Source organism: Aquarana catesbeiana, linkage group LG07 (genome assembly GCF_042186555.1).
Source record: "Aquarana catesbeiana isolate 2022-GZ linkage group LG07, ASM4218655v1, whole genome shotgun sequence".
Classification (NCBI taxonomy): Eukaryota; Metazoa; Chordata; class Amphibia; order Anura; family Ranidae; genus Aquarana; species Aquarana catesbeiana.
Genome location: NC_133330.1, coordinates 158,476,481 through 158,495,778, shown reverse-complemented (window position 1 = coordinate 158,495,778; position 19,298 = coordinate 158,476,481). Strand labels below are relative to the sequence as shown.

The window sequence follows — 19,298 nt, the reverse complement described above, 5'->3', positions numbered from 1 at the left end:
GTAGCGAGATGTTCTTGTGGATTCCCCATCCACCCCTCTCCCTCTGACTCCCCTTGGGAGTCTGAAGAGTCGCTGTCTGACTCTTCCTCAATTTCCTCTCTGGAGCCCCCTGGCCTCTCTCTGCTCACAGAGGGAGCATCCGCTGAGCTTGGCGCAATGCTCTACTGCGCTGGTGGAGGATTAACCTGGGGCTGCAGCATCTGGAAGCTAGAAAAAGAGTGCCTTAAAAGACTGGCAGGTGCTAGAAAGCTCCTCGGACGCTGCTAGGTCAATACATTGTTCCGCTGAATGCTCCCTCACTAACCCCTCAATGCACTCCTTAAAAAGAGTGCCTTGATCCAAGATTCCCCCATCGTGGCTCTGCATGAAGGACATTTCTTCTTGGAGTTGTGGGGCACCTTGACTTTATCCGTGGCCTTGCTCTGAAATACAGACCCAAAAGAGAGCAGTCATAAATGCCTGCATTGACCACCAGCGCTTAACACAGAGGACCCCCAGGGGTGCCCTCCCCAGGAACGACCACCACCAGGGTCCCAGATGCACACCCCCCATTCCACCCCCCCCGACCACCAAGGGGAACAAACACCCGTGGAGCTTCCGGGACAGGGTAAGGGAACACCCACCACCCCAGGGTTCCGCTTACCTTTGAGTGGCTGGTGCTAGAGTCTTCAGGAGCTGCTCGTGAAGCCTCCGCTTCCAACATTTGCCCGCTGAAGATCGGTGATCTCTCCTGCCTCAGTGCGCTGTCTCCATAGCAGAAACAAGGCCGCACCAGCCCAGCCAACTTTCAGATCCTGCGGCCGGAACCAAAAGCTGCTGGTCCGGCAGAAGAGCAAGACCCCTGCTGGAACTGACATCACCCGGCCTAGCTTCCAGAGCTCCATCGCTGGCTGCAAAGTGCAGGGCGGCATTGGTGCACTTCTGCAACGCCTCCACCTGGGCAGAAGAAAACGGACCCCCCTAGAGTTTCTGCTTCCCCAAGAGAAGCTGGTGCACACGCAAGATGCAGTCATCCAGGTACCATCCAGGCTCCCTAGCCTACTGAGAGGGACTCGTCTCCCCCCTGAGGAAACAATCGGCCTCAGCCTCCCTGGCTGTTCAGCCCCGTCCCCTTAGCGGTGTCTCCCCGCCAAAGGACACACCAGAACTGAGGGGTGGGCAGGACGGTGAGGCTTAAATCTTGCAATATAAAGGCGGTGTTTCCCGAGATGGAAGGAGCCTCTCTATGGTGGCTGTCCTGAAAGATGAACAGGGAAAAAAAAAAAAAAAAAATGAACTATGTAGTTTGCCCAAGCAATTGGTATATGATAGTAAAGCCTAAATTCCGGTTTTAGTTTCTCGTTGGAAGAGTCTGCCCTTAGTGCTAAATTTAGCTCAATACATGTTCTGTTATGAAGGAAAGACCAACTGGTCTGCTCTCTGTCAGGCCCCCCCATATCACAATCTTTAGCCAAACAGTGACTGCGGCCAGACTGACTGTTTGGGTACTCTGACAGCTGTGAAAGCACCTGTCTGGATACAATAGCCAGCAGGGGCAGTTCCTCTATCCATGTTTTTCACACACAGTACATGTAATGCACAAATGGTATGAGACAATGCATGCACCCAAAACAAACAGATCAAACACAGCCACACACACAGTCAGAGCTCACCTACTTTACTTACTACTACTTACGTTAATAAACTGGTGGTAAGTGTCTGAAGGTGTGGGCTCAACGTTATGCAAATAAAAATGACATTTTGCCTAAATGTTGAAAGTTCACCTAAAGTGGTTGTAAGCCCTTACAAAGTGAAAAGACAGGCCTCAGGTGATACACAGATTAAACATATCTTCCTACATACGTTGTACCTGTTTATCTGCAGTCTTCACTTCTCTACATCTGTTTAAAGTGCAGAATTTATAAAGCTTGTCTGAGCGGTCAGGAAAGGGGGGTGGAGAGCTGAAAGTGCACACTATAGAGCTCAGTGAAGAGAGCTGCAAGATCTCATTGGAGGGAAAAGACACCCCCCCCCATCCACACAGCACATAGGAACAGAGCTGAGGCTGTCAATCTGCTGGAGCTCCCTCCCGTGTAACCATTTTCTCTTGGTGTCAGGAAAACTTGTCAGAAGTTATTCATACTGAGGAATGAAGCAGCAGACAGCTCTATATACATACTATAGAGCAGTGTTCCTCAACCTTCCTTCAGGTGTGGCACCCTTTAAAATTTTGTACACCATTCTAAAACTTAAAAAAAACAAAAAAAACAAATAGTTTTACATATAGCAGCAACATCCATACACATGGGTCATCCAACATTAGAAGCGATTTATTTCTCCACTATTGCAAACTGGTACTGACTAGTATTCTAGCGTTTCACTTCTCCCTCAGATTCTCCTCTTCTACTTGCTAATGTGACCCCAGTGCTGATGGAGAGGGCTAGAGGAGGAGGAGTAAACAAGGATGCTATGCAAGCACCTGTCGTTATCATCCAGTGATGTCATTGGTTGTCAGAATGCCAGTGGCTTGACCCACACAGTGCCCAGGGTTGTCAGGGTGCCAGTGGCTTGACCCACACAGTGCCCAGGGTTGTCAGGGTGCCAGTGGCTTGACCCACACAGTGCCCAGGGTTGTCAGGGTGCCAGTGGCTTGACCCACACAGTGCCCAGGGTTGTCAGGGTGCCAGTGGCTTGACCCGCACAGTGCCCAGGGTTGTCAGGGTGCCAGTGGCTTGACCCGCACAGTGCCCAGGGTTGTAATGCTGCAAAGTAAAAACCTGTGGCAATTTTTAGGCATTTTGTCAAGGCTCCCCTGAAGAACCCAGGAGGCACACCACGCAATTCACCGATTGCATGTGCAGTGCTTTGCAGGTTCTTGTGGAGAAAAAAAAAAAAATATATGTGCATTTATTTTTTTTCCCTTAAAGTGGGGTTCCACCCCAAAAAAAACAAAAATACATGAAAAATCCTAAAAAACAAAAAAAATTTGGATTTTTTTTTTTTTAACCACTTCAATACCAGGCACTTAGACACCTTCCCGCCCAGGCCAATTTTCAGCGCTGTCGCAATTTGAATAACAATTGCGCGGTCATGCTACACTGTACCCAAACAAATTTTTTATCATTTTGTTCCCACAAATAGAGCTTTCTTTTGGTGGTATTTGATCACCTCTGCGGTTTTTATTTTTTGCGCAACAAATAAAAAAATGACCGAAAATTTTGAAAAAAAAAAAAGTTTTTCTTTGTTTCTGTTAACACTTTTTGTAAATAAGTACGTTTTCTTCTTCAATGACGGGCACTGATATGGCTGCACTGACGGGCACTGATGGGCACCGATGAGGTGGCACTGATGAGGTGGCACTCGTAGGCGGCACTGATGGGCACTCGTAGGCGGCACTGATGGGCACTTATGGGTGGCACTGATAGTTGGCACAGATGGGCATGGATGGACACTGATAGATGGGCACTGACAGGTGGCATGAATGGACACTGATGGGTGGCACTGATGGCACTGCTTGTTTGCAGTGATGCCCCTAAGGGTGGCATTGCTGGGCATCACTGCAACATAATGGTGCCAATCAGTGCCCATTTGTGGGCACCGATTGGCACAGATTTGGCACACTGGGCACATGTGGATGGCCATGGGGTTCATACCTGGCCATCCACATGTTGCCCCTTCACTGGTGGTCCTAGTGGCGATCCCTGGTGGTCCAGTGTGGTGATCTGCGGGGGGCTGCGCTGATAAACAATCAGCGCAGACCCCCCCCTGCCAGGAGAGCCGCCGATCGGCTCTCCTCTACTCGCGTCTGTCAGACGCGAGTGAGGAAGAGCCGATCAACGGCTCTTCCTATTGACAGCGTGATCAGCCGTGATTGGACACGGCTGATCACGTGGTAAAGAGCCTCCGCCGGAGGCTCTTTACCAAGATCGGCGTATCGGTGTGTCAGACTGACACACCGCTCCACCAATCGCTGCGATGCGCGCCCCCGGGGGCGCGCTGCGGCATGTTATCCTGCTGGACGTCATATGACGTCCAGTCAGGATAACAGAACAACTTCCCGGACGTCAATCCGCCATAGGGCGGGCGGGAAGTGGTTAACTTACCTCTAAATTCCTGTTGCTAGGGGGGTCCCTCGTAGTCTGCCCCTTCCAGTGCCTGGGCTGATGACATCACTTCCCCCTCGGCACAGGAAGGGCTCCGCTCTGCTCCCTCCTGTCAATCATCTGGGACCCATTACAGGTCCCAGGTGACTGAGCGGCCAATCACGGCGCTCGGCGCCGCTCGCGCATGCGCAGTGGGTGCCAGGCTGTGAAGCCACAGCCCGGCGCCGCTGAACGGAGGGGGAGACGAGCGGGGCTTCGATCCCCTGCATCGCTGGACCCAGGGACAGGTAAGTGTCCAATTAAAAGTCAGCAGCTGCAGTATTTGTAGCTGCTGACTTTTTTTTTTTTTTTTACTGGACTCCCTGGGTGGAACTCCTCTTTAAAAGGATAAGGTGACCTTTGGAAACGTTACATGTACCACCCGTTTTAAGGGTGGAACATATAACATGTTCTCGATGTTGCAGACGCTGTCCAATCCCCCCGATTCCCCGTACCAGCTGTCAGTTTTTTAAATCAATGTGGCTGTGCAGGGCTCTGCCCACATGGCCACGTCATTCACCCACACAGTTCTGTGAATGAACTGCAAGGACTGACAAGTCGGCTTGTAGTTCTCAATGAACTACCACGGCGCTCAATAGTTCATTGATTCTTCTGGTTAGTGTACCAGGATGTACAGGCACACAGATACACTGACAGGTCTGCAGGAGACCTGCATGGTATCAGCGATCTGCTGATCCCTGGTGTAACGCTTTAAAGGCTCAAAAAATAAATAAATAAATGCACATTTCTTTACCTGCAAAGTGAACTCATTCTTTAAAAGTGAACCTAGCATTTAAAGTCCAAGTGCATGACTTTAGAGACTGCCCCCAAAAGCACCCCACTTGATAAACAAAACTATCCAGAATATATACCCTATATCCGTGTGTCTTCCATCAAGTTAGTGACAATCAAGATCCTTCTTTAATGTTGCAGAGAACTGCGCTCACATTATGTCCATTCTCTGCAAAACTGTACTGTGAGCCCAATGATGCATCACCAGAGGCCATGACTTCCTGGGCTCACAGGAAATAGGATGAATGACACTGAATGTCATTCAACTGATAAGAGGACCGGTGGTGCAGGACATTGATTGCAGAGCTTGAGAACAGAGAGGGCAAAAGGGATTTGAAAATTGGAGAAGTATGGGCTAAACCTGAAAATTCAGAGGTCCCGTCAGTAAAATTATTCTTCCAGCAGAGGCCTCATTTGTATGATCCTTAACATCAACCCCCCCCCCCCTCCTCCTCTTAGGGTAGGTTCACACGTCTGTGGCTGGGTAGTTCCCAACCCACAGAGAAACGTGGCGCACTTTAGCAGATGCGCAAGGGCACCCCAACACATCGGTACCTAAGACAAATTTTCTCGTACACCAAACCACATGGTGCTGTAGCACCATGCGACTTTGTGTGGCGCAATAAAAAAAATAAAAATGGTTGGAGCTTCTTTCCCTGTGTCTCTCATGGCGAGGGCAGTCCATTGAAATGAATAGGGTGCTCTACACACAACATGCACCTCCAAACATGCATGTGCAGATCTGAACCATGCCTCATAAGAATCCTGTTCTTATACTGGTATCCTCTGTCCCTACGATCGTTCAGACGCTGAGAGGACTGACATCTTCTCCCATCTTTTCTTCTGGGATCGCAGGTTCTGACGCTGGGAGTGGCCGGAGCTGTGATGACATCACTCCTGCACATGTGCGGCGGAGCTCTCGGTTCTGGCTCTGAAGTTCCGGGACACAGTAAGCCAGACCTTCAGAGCAATGTGCTGCTGACGTCAGTGGTAGCGGTCACTGAAAAACCATTAAATGGCTGGTGTTGTACCTGATCACATGTGCAGTATCATGGCAGTTGCAGATCAAACAGAGGCCAAGATGGTGGCTTCTTTGGCTGAAAGCAATAGGAGAGATTATTTCTGCTTAAAATGAGACCAAGGGGGTAATTTTGGAGTGAAGATGTGTTTTAATACAGCCCACTGTGTGTTTGGTGTGAATGGGCCCTAGTCCTCCCCAGGAGACAGGAGTGCTGGTATATGGAAGGAGACATAGGAGTGGTTGGTAGGGATGGAGAGATTTCAGCGTATGACCTTCTATATACAATTCTTACCATACACATCCCATTACTGAGCCCCCTCCCCTCCTCCTATACGGACTCACTTTCTCCGGTTTGGGATGAATGGCCCCGGTGCTTGTGGTGACAGCGGTCCGGAGGGCCACACCAATCACTGTGGAAGGTTTCCCCGTCGCCCTCAGGAGTCCTCCTGCCCTGGCCGCGAGCCGTGCAGAGTAAAGCCCGACGCTGGCCGCCATTATTATGCTCCAGAGCCAAGCAGCAGCTTCAGGTGACAGCGGAAACCCAGGGTGACATCACACCCACCTGACCAAACCTCTCCTCGCCGCGTCACGTGACCTGCCCGGAAAGCCCGTCCAGTCACACACTTTATCCATTACGTAAGCGTCAGAGCGCCCTCTACCGCCCACAGTGCGGCCTCTCGCCAACCTGCGGCTCCTCCAAATCGCCTTTTAATTGGCTGCCCGAGCTGTCACTTAGACGATTGCATCATGCTGCTTTTTCGGGGAAAGACCCGTATGATTTCGCAACCATCCTTTGTGCGGTGAGCTTACTGTCAGCGAAACGACTGGCGGAGAACGAAAAGGGTCATCCGTGGTGGTGTTAGGAGAAGGTGATCGCGGGGGGGAGGGAGAGGACTTCCTTCCCCGGACAGCGGAGGGCTCGTCTTTATCAGGTATTGGGGGGCTCAGGCGGAGGGTGTACTTGGGGGGGGCACATCGGGCACTGCTACTCACATGGAGAGAGGAGTGTGGGCGGAAGTTCTCCGATCTTCCTGGAAACTTCCAAATCTTAGGACTTCCAGCTGTTCCATGGAAATGTAAGGGTTAATTCCTGGGAGATCACCAATAGGGTATGACGTGATGGCTGAACAATTACAGCAAGAGTTTGTAAAGCGTTCAGCGCTCTTCCCATATATGTCGTCTGTGGCCAATCCCGACCGGCTACAGTCGGCGTGGACGGTGTTCTATTCCTGGTCGTAGAACTGAAGCACACCTAAAAACATCACAAAAGTCAACTCGTAGAATCAGCAAAAGTGGGGTACACACTATGAGAAATTCCATCCGAGGAACGATCGTACAATTTTCTCTAGTGTGTACACAACTTGCCACATCCGATTCAGACTTTCAAAACCAAAATTTCCGAAGGGACAAACTCTAAAATTTTTCTCATACGTGAACAGAAGCAATGATTTTCGTTTAATATGTACTGTTTTTGTATGAGAAAAATCAGATATGAAACACTGCACATGATCAGAAACAATAAACAACAACAAAAAACTTTTGTCGTTTGAGAATTTTCGTACAATTAGTACCATCCTTGGTTTCGATCTGCTGTGAAATCTTGAGGAAAATCGGACAATCGTTTGTCTAAATTTCTTATAGTGTATACTGGGCTTCACTCTTTTTCTTCTGGTTCCCCTTAGGCATTGGTGACGTAACCCTGGCCTCACAGGTGCCCCCTGGGAAGGCTATATTACTAGTGTCTTCCAGGGAAACCTTGCCAGATGTTGCACCTGATTTGGGGCTGCCTACCATGGATGAGGTCAGGTGGGTTAAGACTCGTGTCCAAACACGCACAAACTCATCCCTACTGCCTATTCGTGAATAACACGTCAGGTCTTGTACAGTGTATGTGAGCAATCTGGCATTGCAAGAGGGCCGGTGTCCATCAGAATCGGCGAGCCGTCAGATTAGGTAATGGAAGTGACGTTCCATCAGCTGCGCATGCGTCCACCACTACCAGGTTTGCTCATCTGACAGAACATCTGCAGTCAGAAGAAGGCAGCGGACATCTTACTACACCCAGCTACGTCTTGAATGTCACAGTCATTTTAACAATAAAGCGAGCGGATAGAAATAAATATAGTGTATTGACATCTTTGATGCTGTTTGGATGTGTAATTTTGAAAGAAGCTGGACGCCAGCTGTAGGAACGTGGCAGAGGCCATGTTGGTACACCCTGCACTGTTCAGCGCTAAACCTTTAGGCCCCTTTCACACTGGTACAATACCACAGTCATACGATGGTGGATCCAACTTTGCCCTGCAACTTGAAGTACAACATGCGTCCGACTTCAATTAACAGAGATCCGACTTTGATCCCCGACAATACCAGGCACTGTCTGGTATGAATCTTTAGGGGAAACACCACACACAATGTAAAAAAAAAACGGCATGGGTCCTCCAAGAGCATACCAGGCTCTTCAGTCTGGTATGGATTTTAAGGGGAACCCCCACGCAAAAAAAAAACTGCGTGGGGGTCCCCCCAAAATCCATACCAGACACTTATCCGAGCACACAGCCCGGCAGGTCAGGAAAGGGGGTGGGGACGAGCGAGCAGCCCCCTCCCTCCTGAACTGTACCAGGCTGCATGCTCTCAACATGGGGGGTGGGTGCTTTGGGGCAGGGGGGCCCTGTGCCCACCCCCACCCCAAAGCACATTGTCCCCATGTTGATGAAGACAAGGGCCTCTTCCCGACAACCTTGGCCGTTGGTTGTTGGGGTCTGCGGGCGGGGAGCTTATCGGAATCTGGAAGCCCCCTTTAACAAGGGGACCCCAAATCCCGCCCCCCCCCACCCTATGTGAATGAGTATGGGGTACGTTGTATCCCTACCCATTTACCTAAAAATAAGTGTTAGGGCCTGGTATGTTCTTGGAGGGGGAACCCATGACGGTTTTCATTTACATTTTGCGTGGAGTTCCCCTTCAAGATAATCAGAGCACAAGTTGCATGCCAAAGTCGGATCAGTTAGGCCCCTTTCACACTTGTGCGACTTCAAGGTCGTGCGATTTTACTGCGATTTTGAGCGTTTTTGCCACGATTTGGGAGCAGTAGGACTTTGTATGACTTTGCCACAACTTTGGCATTAACCATTCTCAGCTTGTGCTTACAAAGTCGTCTATATTATTCAGGTACGATTTGCATGCTACTTGAGGGTTTAACATTGAGGTCTATGGACATCAACTCGCATGGAAGTTGGACCAAAGTAGTGCAGGGACTACTTTGCAGTCGGCATGACTTAAAGTCGTGCCAATATGAATGGTAGTCATTGAAAATCATGGAGAATGACTTGTCATGCGATTTTTGCAGTACAAAATCGTGGGACAAGTCGTATAAGTGTGTGAAAAGGGACTTAAGACGGCGATCCGACTTCAGTGATATTCAGTGGCCTGAAGTAGGATCAAAGTAGTGCAGGGACTACTTTGAAGTCATACTAATATGAATGGTAGTCATTGGAAATCATGGGGAATGACTTGTCATACGACTTTGCAGTCCCAAGTCGTAGGACAAGTCGTACAAGTGTGAAAGGGGCCTTAGGCTTTAAAAATGACACATCCAAACAGTATCACACATGTCAATATACTATTTATTTATATGCACTCACTTTATTGCTAAAATTACTGTGTAATTTAAGATGTAGCTGGGTGTAGTAAGATGTCCGCTGCCTTCTTCTGACTGCAGGTGTTCTGTCAGATGAGCAAACCTGGTAGCGGTGGACACATGCGCAGCTGACGGAACGTCACTTCCGTTACCTAATCTGATGGGACACTGATTCTGACAGAGCAAGGAAGAAGAAGCTGACCATGGAGGATGTGGAGCACAGGCGGGAAGGTCTTGTGGGAAAGGGGGAATAGAGTAAAGAAAGATCCATGTTCCTAATTATTTGTTTGGATAAATACATTTATTTAGCCCTCATTCACACTTGAGCAATTCTCAGCTTGTTTCTCTATGCCTGACATCACCTGACTGCTCAACATGCAGAATCCAATTCTTCCTACTTGTCCTTGTTCGCACTCAGTTGCCCCGGGCCGGTTCACATGTGTGTGGTGTGTTTTGTGGGCTCTATCATCTATTAGAACGTGCGTTTTGATGAAAGCGCATCAAAGTCCTGCATGCTGCATCTCTGCTGTGCTTTCATTATAACACAAGTTCTAATGGAGTTCAGTGATAGTGTTGCTTGCTACGCACAAAAGACACTTTGCACAAATGTGAACCAGCCCTTATGCTCAAAAAAGTACATGAACTTTTGTGTGTGTGTATTAAGATGTTTTCGGCCCCATAGAGTTCAATAGAAGCACATGTGAATGCGTGAAACGTGTGTGTTTACACCTCATGAACTCCTCTCCTCCCAGCTTAGGAAACAGACACCTAAAGCTTGATAAATGCAAGAATGCTTAAGAAACACCATTAAATTCACCAGGAATATGCTCTGCTCGGGTGTGAATGCGAGTATTTGGATTCTTTATTAAAGTGGAATTCTGTCTTTTTACAGCCAAGGAAGCTGCCATCTTAACCTCTGTCTGATCTGCAGGTGCCATAGTGCTGCACATGTGAATAGTTATGACACCAGCCGTTTGATGGTTGAGAGCACACACAATTGTGAGAGTTATCGTGTAAAAACAAAAAGAAGGAAAGATAACCGCTACTACCTAAGTGTAGCATTTATTATCCACTTAAGGACTGCCCCATAGCAGATATACTGCTACAGGGCAGCCCTCCTGTGCAGAATCACATATACACTATATTGTCAAAAGTTTTGGGACACCTGTCTTTACACGCACATAAACTTAAATTGCATCTCAGTCTGTAGGGTTCACTATTCAGTTGGCCCACCCTTTGCAACTATAAGGCCTCATGCACACTGGACGTAAAATAACATTATAAAAACGTCAGTAGCTGTGCAGTGAATTTTTCAACGTTTTTGCAATAACGTTTTTTAGCGTTTTTCTGCTTTAGCGGTTTTTTATCATTTATTTATTTTTTCAATAGATCAAAAACGTTAAAAACGTTTTTTAGCGTTTTTTTTCCTACAAGTTTTTGGAAAATGTGTAAAGAAAATGAAAACGCATTTTTTTTTTTTTTTTTTACACAACATTGTCCATTTACACAATGTTTCTAACACATAGCATGTACATACCAAAAATTACACCCCAAAATAGATTCTCCTACTCTTCCTGAGTACGGCAATACAACAGGTGTGAGACTTTTGCACAGCGTGGCCATATAGAGAGGCCCAACATGCAGGGAGCACCATCAGGTGTTCTAGGGGCATAAGTTTCAAATCTGATTTGACTACCTATTACACTTTTGTGAGGCACTGTAGTGGCATGGATGTGGCATGGATGAGCATGTATGGGGATGGATGAGCGGTGGATGGGGATGGCTGAGTATGGATGGGATGACTGAGCATGAATGAGTATGGTTGAGTATGGCCGGGGATGGCTGGGTATGGCTGAGTATAGCTGGGTACGGCTGGGTATGGATGGGATGGCTGGGTACGGCTGAGTATTGCTAAGTATGTATGGGGGTGGATGGGATGGCTGAGCATTGATGGATGGATGAGTATTGCTGAGGATGGATGGCTGAGGATGGATGAGTATGCTGAGCATGGATGGATGGATGAGTATGCTGAGCATGGATGGATGGATGAGTATGCTGAGTATGGATGGGTATGCTGAGTATGGATGGATGAGTATGCTGAGTATGGATGGATAAGTGCTGGAATGGGCACATATCAGCGCTGTGGACACTACACATCCAGCCCACAGCGCTGCTGACACCGATCTTCCCCTCGCACTGTACCGATCAGTACAGAGAGGGGAGAGAGGAACTGAACATGATTCCGGTTTGTTTACAAGTGATCGCTCCGTCATTTGACGGAGTGGTCACGTGGTAAACAGCCGATATCAGTGGCCGTTTACTGTGATGCGCGGGGTCCTCTGGACCCAGCGGTCACAGATATTCCTGGGGGCGCACGAGAGCAGGATTCTGGGAGGACGTCAATGTACGCCCTCCCAGAGTTATCGAGCCGAATGGCGGCTACAGCGCGGTCAGCAAGCGGTTAAAAAAAAATCAAAACTAGTGGGTTCTGAGAGGAGTTTTTCAGCTGTTTTCCGCTGTAAAAACGCTCATCCGCGTTTTTTGACGTTTTTGATCCATTGAGAAAAAAGAAGAAAATTTTTTTTTTTCTGTCACAAAAACCCGCTAAAAAACGATAACCCAGGAAAAATGCTAAACGCAAAAAAAAAAAAAAACCGCTATTGCAAAAATGTTGAAAAACTCACTGCAAAGCTACTGGCATTTTTATAACGTTATTTTAACGTCCAGTGTGCATGAGGCCTAACAGTTTCACCTCTTCTGGTAAGGCTGTCCTCAAGGTTTAGGAGTGTGTCTATGGGAATGTTTGACCATCCTTCCAGATTTGTGAGGTCAGGCACTGATGTTGGACAAGAAGGCCTGGCTCGTAGTCTCCACTCTAATTTATCCTAAAGGTGTTCTATCGGGTTGAGGTCAGGACTCCGTGCAGGCCAGTCAAGTTCTTCCACCCCAAACTCGCTCATCCATGTCTTTAAAAACCTTGCTTTGTGCACTGGTGCGCAGTCATGTTGGAAAAGGAAGGGACTATCCCCAAACTGTTCCCGCAAAGTTGGGATCGTGAAATTGTCCAAAATGTCTTGGTATGCTGACGCCTTAAAGTGGTTGTAAACCCGTTTTAGGCTATCAAAAAAAAAAAAAAAACCAGCAAGATAAAGGCATAACGAGCTAGTATGCATAGCATACTAGCTCAATATGAATCACTTACCTGAGATCGAAGCCCCTGCAGCGGTCCTTCTTCACCGCACCGGCGGCCGACATCTCCCCGGGGACTTCCGGGTATCGCGGGTTCGGCGCTGTGATTGGCCGGAGCCACGATGACGGGAGCGGGAGCCGCCGGGAACGGCACAGTACAACTAAAGCAACGGCACGTATGTGCCATTGCTTCAGTTGGCTTAAGTGCATATGTGCCAATGACGTTGGCACATGCAAATACATGGATATCTCCTAAACCGTGCAGGTTTAGGAGATATCCAGTGCAGCTACAGGTAAGCCTAAATGTTGGCTTGCCTGTAGTTTAAAGTGGTTGTAAAGGGTTTACAACCACTTTAAAAGAGAATTATGGGTTTGGGTTTTTTTTCCTCCATTATACTTACCTAGGTGAATGCAGCATCGGTCCGACACTGCATCTGTCCCCCGGCGCCTCTACACCAAGAACCGAGTGATCGAACATCACCGTATGGCACAGCTCTCCGAGTAGAGAGCTGCTGTCTGTCAATCAGCAGCTACTCCGCTCTGCTCATCCACGCTCACTGGAGCGCTGAGCTGTGGAGGGGCAGGGAGCCGCTGTCTCAGGCTCTCAGCGGCTCGCTGAGAGGGGTGTCAGTCCAGGTACCTGGCAGATCCAGACTTCTATTGTAGCGATGATGCGGTACCTGGACTGATTCCTGTGACGTCAGAAGAGAGCAGACTTCAGTCCGCTCTCTGCTGAAAATGCATCACAGGAGTGCAATTGGTTTTGAACTCCTGTGACCCATTTTTAGCAGAGAAGTCCAGCCAAATGAGCTTAGGCTGGACTTCTCCTTTAAGTAGTGATGCACCAAAATTTCGGCGTCCGAAAAAAAAACTGCCGAAAATATGTTGCCAAAAGAAAAAAAAATGCCCATATTTGCGTAGATAATCGTGCATGCGCAGTAGCGTTGCATGACCGTCCAATTGTCAGTTAAAGTAACGCAGTGCCGTATCGCAAAAAATGGCCTGGTCTTGAAGGGGGTAAATCTTCCGGAGGTCAAGTGGTTAAAACATATTTATGAAATGGAAAATATGCACTCACATTTAGAAGATAATAAAAAGCATATCGATAAGTCTCCAGCAGGTGGTTACCTTCCAGGTGGTCCATGGGGAGCAAGCCTCCTCCAGGTTGATGTGATGTAAGGTGCTTGGAACCAGGAAGTAAACCAGGGAAACACCAGGAAGAATTGTCAGAAGCAACAGACTGTGTATATCACATGGATGAGAACCACTGCGGACAGAAAGGAAATGTTGTAGACCCACAATAATGTCTTGTGACGTAAATGGGCATGGTTACACACGTTTGGGGTCATGGCCCCTTTGTCAAACCCCATATGTCATAAATATATTTTAATAAATGCTACACTTAGGTAGTGGTGCTTTTCTCTCCTTCTTTTTCTTTTTACATTGTTTGTTGGTGGGGGCCTACCCAGATCCTGATTGGAAGAAAGACTGCTGCCATAGTGTGAACATCATGCCACAGTGTTTTTATATACTTTTTTTTAAAGGACTAAGACTCTCTTTTTATGTTGTTTGTTATTCCATGCCTATTATTATTTTGGCAGTTGCACTAGTTCCCTCCTTTTCTTGCGCCTAGGTAAGTTTAGGGTTTTATTGCCCTTTATAAAAAACTTTCCCCAGTTGTCTTCCAGGACAGCCCTTGAGAGATGGAGTCCCTCCCATCGACCCAGGAAACGCATTGCCAACAGTTCAAAAAGCGGTCCCTCAGGTCCCTGTGTTTCCTCCATCGGAGGAACATGTTGCCAGGAACCAGGAGAAGGACTACATCTCTCAGGGGCTGCCTGAAGGGAGCAGAGCCGCACAGGGGGACCGGGTCCTATCCAGCGGTCTCCAGGTTAGTCCTTACCTTCTTATTGTTGGGCTCGGGTACCGTCCAGCTGACAGGAGCAGACCCGTTATTCCCCCCTCTTTCCAGTGCCGAGGTGTGCCAGTTTCAGGGTGATGCAGGTTCCCCCCAGGAGCAGTGTAGATGGATTCTTTCATCCCAGCTCCTTGCTGTAATGGCGGTGGGGGTCGGAGACGCAGAGCGTCATTTCCAGCGGAACCGTGTCATCGCTGTGTGCCGAGACTTCCAGTTGCGGGTCTCTGGAGGCACAAGGAGGAAGGGGAAAGCCCACGCTGGGGCTACAAATCCCGACAAGCGAATCTGGAGCTCAAGAGGGGGATCATGGAGGCTAATCCCCAGGACACTCCGGTGGATGTAGGCACCAGCCAAACCCAGGTAGGCTGCGGGGCAAGCCCTTACTGTGTTTTTTTTCTGGGGTTTGTTGTAAGGCTGGGATTTGTAGTACCCCATGGTGGTGGTTACCTCACAGTCCCGGGTATTTGCAGCGGTGGTTGCAGCACTGGTGTTTTTAATGAGAGTTAAATAGTTTTCTGATGCTAAGATCGTTTATTCTTTATTTCAGGCAAAGGAGGCCCCAAGGGAAGACAAGTCAGGCCGCAAAAAATGCCCTAATTGTGGAAATAAGTTGTCCTCAGGCTCTAACAAAGCCTTATGCAGACAGTGTATTGCAGGCTTACTTAAATCAGAGGCAGACTCTCCCTTGGCAAAATTCCATGGCTCCTTTAAAGATGAGATGGCATCAACCTTTAAATCTCTCTGGGAGTTAATCGCAGATGTAAACATGTCTGCTTCCACCAGTAAAGCAGCTGCGATTCCCTCCTCACCATGCCTTACAACGCCCAGCTCTGGGGAGCCCCGTACAGTCAGGGAGCATAGCCCCGTGTTAGTTAGCCCTGAATCCTCTGACACAGACTCAGACCAGGATGAGGATCAGGCTGTAGCTAACAAAGCAGAAAAATACAAGCTGTCTCTTGAGGAAGTAGACGAGCTGTTGCGCGCTATTTATGATATGCTGGAAATTGATGAGGAAGAAACTCAGTTGACCAGACATGATAAAATGTATGAGGCTCTGGGGAAAAAGAAAGCTAGGGTATTCCCTATATATAAAGTGCTTTCTGACCTTGTCCGTAAGGAGTGGGCCGAACCAGATAAAAAAAGTCTTCTTTCCTAATTCCCTTAAAAGAAGATTCCCCTTTGATGAGAGCCCAGAGGCGGTCTGGAATAAAAATCCTAAACTAGACGCCCCTCTGTCAAAAGTCTCAAAACAGTCTGACCTTGTATTTGAGGATATGGGTCATTTAAAGGACCCAATGGACAGGAGAACAGACATAGTCTTAAAGAGAGCCTGGGATGCCTCTATGGCAGGCCTGAAACCAGCTCTAGCCACTTCTTGTGTGGCTAGAAATCTGGAGTTCTGGTTATCACAACTACAAGAACACCTAAAGGCAGGCACTCCTAGAGGGGAGCTCTTAAAAACCTTCCCTATGCTTTTTAAGGCGACAAGTTTCATTTCTGACGCCTCTACTGATTCCGTAAAGTTTAAGGCTAAAACTGAAGCGCTTTCTGTCGCAGCCAGGAGGTCAGTATGGATGAAAACTTGGGGAGGAGACACGGCGTCCAAAACAAGCCTGTGCAGTGTCCCTTTTACAGGAGACTTAGTTTTCGGTCCTGAATTAGATACCGCCTTAGAAAGAACGGCGGATAAAAAGAAAACCTTTCCCACTAAAAAGAAGAATTTTCAAAGAAAATTTTTTCGTCCCTCAAAGGAACCCTCCAAGTCAGAGAAGGAGTTCAAACCCAAAAAACACTGGACAGGACAAAAAGGGAAAGTAAAAGGGGGCATACTTTTTAACCACCCCAATCAAAACCCTAAACCCCATTGACATCAGGGTCCCTGTGGGAGGAAGGTTAATGAATTTTCTCCCGCAGTGGGAAAAGATAACCTCAAAAGAGTTTGTCTTAAACATTATAAAAAGAGGGTATGCACTGGAATTTCACAGCGATCCACCCTCAAAGTTTCTTGTGAGAAAACTTCCAAGACACTCAGAAAAGGCCAAGACCTTACCTTTGCTAATAGAGGAAATGGTGGATCAAGAGGTATTGACACCAGTCCCTATTCAGGAACAAGGGGACAGTTTTTTTACTCGCACATCTTTGTGATGAAAAAGCCGTCAGGGAAGTTCAGACTAATCATGAACCACCGACCTCTGAACCTCTCCATCCGTTACAAAAAATTTCGGATGGAGTCCATTTATTCAATACGAAATATCCTCTAAAAAGAGGTGTTTATGGCTACCCTGGACTTAAGGTACGCTTATCTGCATATCCCAGTAAGGAAGGAATGCCAGAAATTTCTTCGAATGGCGATTCAGATAGACACAAAAGTTTATCTTTTTCAGTGCAGAGCACTTCCCTTCGGACTTTCATCCTCTCCGAGAATCTTTACCAAGGTTCTAGGGGAGGCACTAATTCCGTTAAGACTTCAGTCAGTCTCGATCATTCCATATCTAGACGACTTGCTCCTCACAGCCCACTCGGAGAAACAACTTTGTCAGGACTTAGAGTTAACACAGCTCAGCCTGAGTCAATTGGGGTGGATAATAAGTCCGGAAAAGTCCAAAAGTACCCCAACACAGGAAATTCTGTACTTGGGGTACAAGATCCTGTCGGTAGAGCAGAGGATAGTCCTACTGGAAGAAAAGTTATTGAATCTATGGCAGAGAATGTCTTTTTTCTTCAAAGCAGCACCAAATGTACAGTGAGGGAGGTGATGTCGGTCTTAGGACTTATGACAGCAGCCATTCCGGCCGTACAATGGGCCAGGTTCCACCAAAGAGACCTTCAGAGGTTCTTGTTGGAACAGTGAAAAGACAGGGATCTGGAAGAAGAGATTTCATTCCCCACCAGAGTAAAACACTCCCTCTGGTGGTGGAAGGACACAGAGAATTTAAACAAAGGGGTTCTCTGGATCTCTCCTATCACATCCATACTAACTACGGATGTGAGCAGCTGGGGTTGGGGAGCCCATCTCAACTCAGGCTGGGCCCAGGGCCGGTGGATGTCAGAGGAGAATCTTCTCTCGTCTAATTGGAAGGAGCTAACAGCTATCCTCAGAGCTCTACTAGCTTTTCAGAACGCAATACAGGGTCACCATCTACAAGTCCGCTCAGACAATTTGGCGGCTGTAGCTGATATAAACAAGCAAGGAGGCACCAGAAGTCCTCGACTAATGTTGGTGGCCAGTCACATATTTCAATGGGCAGAATCCAATCTAGCATCCATCTCTGCAATACACCTGAAAGGGGAGCTGAACAACACTGCAGACTTCTTGAGTCGACAAGTTTCGAATCAAGAATGGTCTCTACACCCAGAAGTGTTCGACTACATAGCAGCTTACTGGGGAAAACCAGTAGTGGACATATTTGCAAACAAAGAGAATGCAAAAGTTCCCAATTTTTGCTCGCTATACCCAGGAGATCAGCCCTTGGCAGTAGACGCCTTACAGACTCCATGGACCTACAGTTTGGCGTATGCGTTTCCTCCACTTCACCTCATCCCGAGGGTTCTAGCAAAATTTCTAGCGGAAGAAACGTGTTTAATCTTAGTAGCACCGTTTTGGCCCAAGAGACCATGGTTCACAACGTTGCTGCGGTTGATAGACCAACCTCCTCTGAGACTTCCCTGCAGACAAGACCTTCTGTCTTAGGGACCTCTCTTTCATCCGCAAGTAACCATGCTGAACTTCTCAGCATGGTTACTGAGGAAGAAATATTGAGGAGTAAAGGCCTGACTGAAAGAGTGATTCAGACCTTGCTACAGAGTCGAAAACCTGTCACCCGAGCTATTTACAGGAAAGTCTGGAGAAAATTTAACAGCTGGCTAAATAGCTGAGGTGAGGTAAACATGGATAAAGCAAGTATCCTACAGTTTCTCCAGGAGGGGATAGACAAGGGGCTAACTTCTAGTACTATTAAGGTTCAGATAGCTGCCTTAAGTGTATACTTAGAGAAAAGGTTACAGGAAGATCCTTTAATCGCTCGGTTCTGTAAGGCAATCTCCAGACGCAAACCAGTCAGAGTTAATACAGCTCCATCCTGGGATCTATCAATCATTCTAAAGGCTTTTTTGGGGTCACCTTTTGAACCTATCTCAGAGGCCTCTCTAAGTCTACATTCAAGACAGTACTTCTTGCGGCAATCACTTCAGCACGTAGGGTTAGTGAAATCCAAGCCCTCTCCATGAGACAGCCATTCCTCCAGATTGTAGAGGACAGAGTCATCCTAAAGACGGACCCTGGGTTCTTACCAAAGGTGGCATCTAGTTTTCATAGGTCCCAAAATATTGTCCTCCCTTCTTTCTGTCAGAAGGCTTCAAACGAGAAAGAAAAACAATTTCATTTATTAGATGTGAGGAGGTGTATCCTAGAGTATCTAAGGGTAACCAATCCATTCAGAATTTCAGATTCACTTTTTGTTCTTTTTTCCGGACAACGTAAGGGACAAAAAGCTTCTAAAGTCACCATAGCTAGATGGATTAGGCTAGCTATAGCAGAGGGGTATAAGACAGTAAACAAAGATCCTCCTGGGGGTATTAAAGCCCACTCCACAAGGGCATTGTCGGCATCCTGGGCAG

At 47.6% G+C, this 19,298-nt stretch overlaps 2 protein-coding genes across 4 annotated transcripts in view; one reads left to right on the top strand and one right to left on the bottom strand.

Annotated features, from left to right (window-relative positions):
- Nucleotides 1-6,553, bottom strand: part of SMDT1 (single-pass membrane protein with aspartate rich tail 1) — a 35,008-nt gene extending 28,455 nt beyond the window's left edge. Inside the window, exon 1 of one of the 2 annotated variants that reach the window (XM_073592773.1) lies at nt 6,277-6,553. In XM_073592773.1, the coding sequence (XP_073448874.1) occupies nt 6,277-6,429 (153 nt within the window). In that variant the 5' untranslated portion in view covers nt 6,430-6,553. The remainder of the gene's footprint in view (nt 1-6,276) is intronic. The other variant, XM_073592772.1, reaches the window with a different exon arrangement.
- A 47-nt stretch (nt 6,554-6,600) lies between these two features.
- Nucleotides 6,601-19,298, top strand: part of CEBPG (CCAAT enhancer binding protein gamma) — a 66,722-nt gene continuing 54,024 nt past the window's right edge. Inside the window, exon 1 of one of the 2 annotated variants that reach the window (XM_073592771.1) lies at nt 6,601-6,866. The gene's annotated coding sequence lies outside the window, so the exon portion shown is untranslated. The remainder of the gene's footprint in view (nt 6,867-19,298) is intronic. The other variant, XM_073592770.1, reaches the window with a different exon arrangement.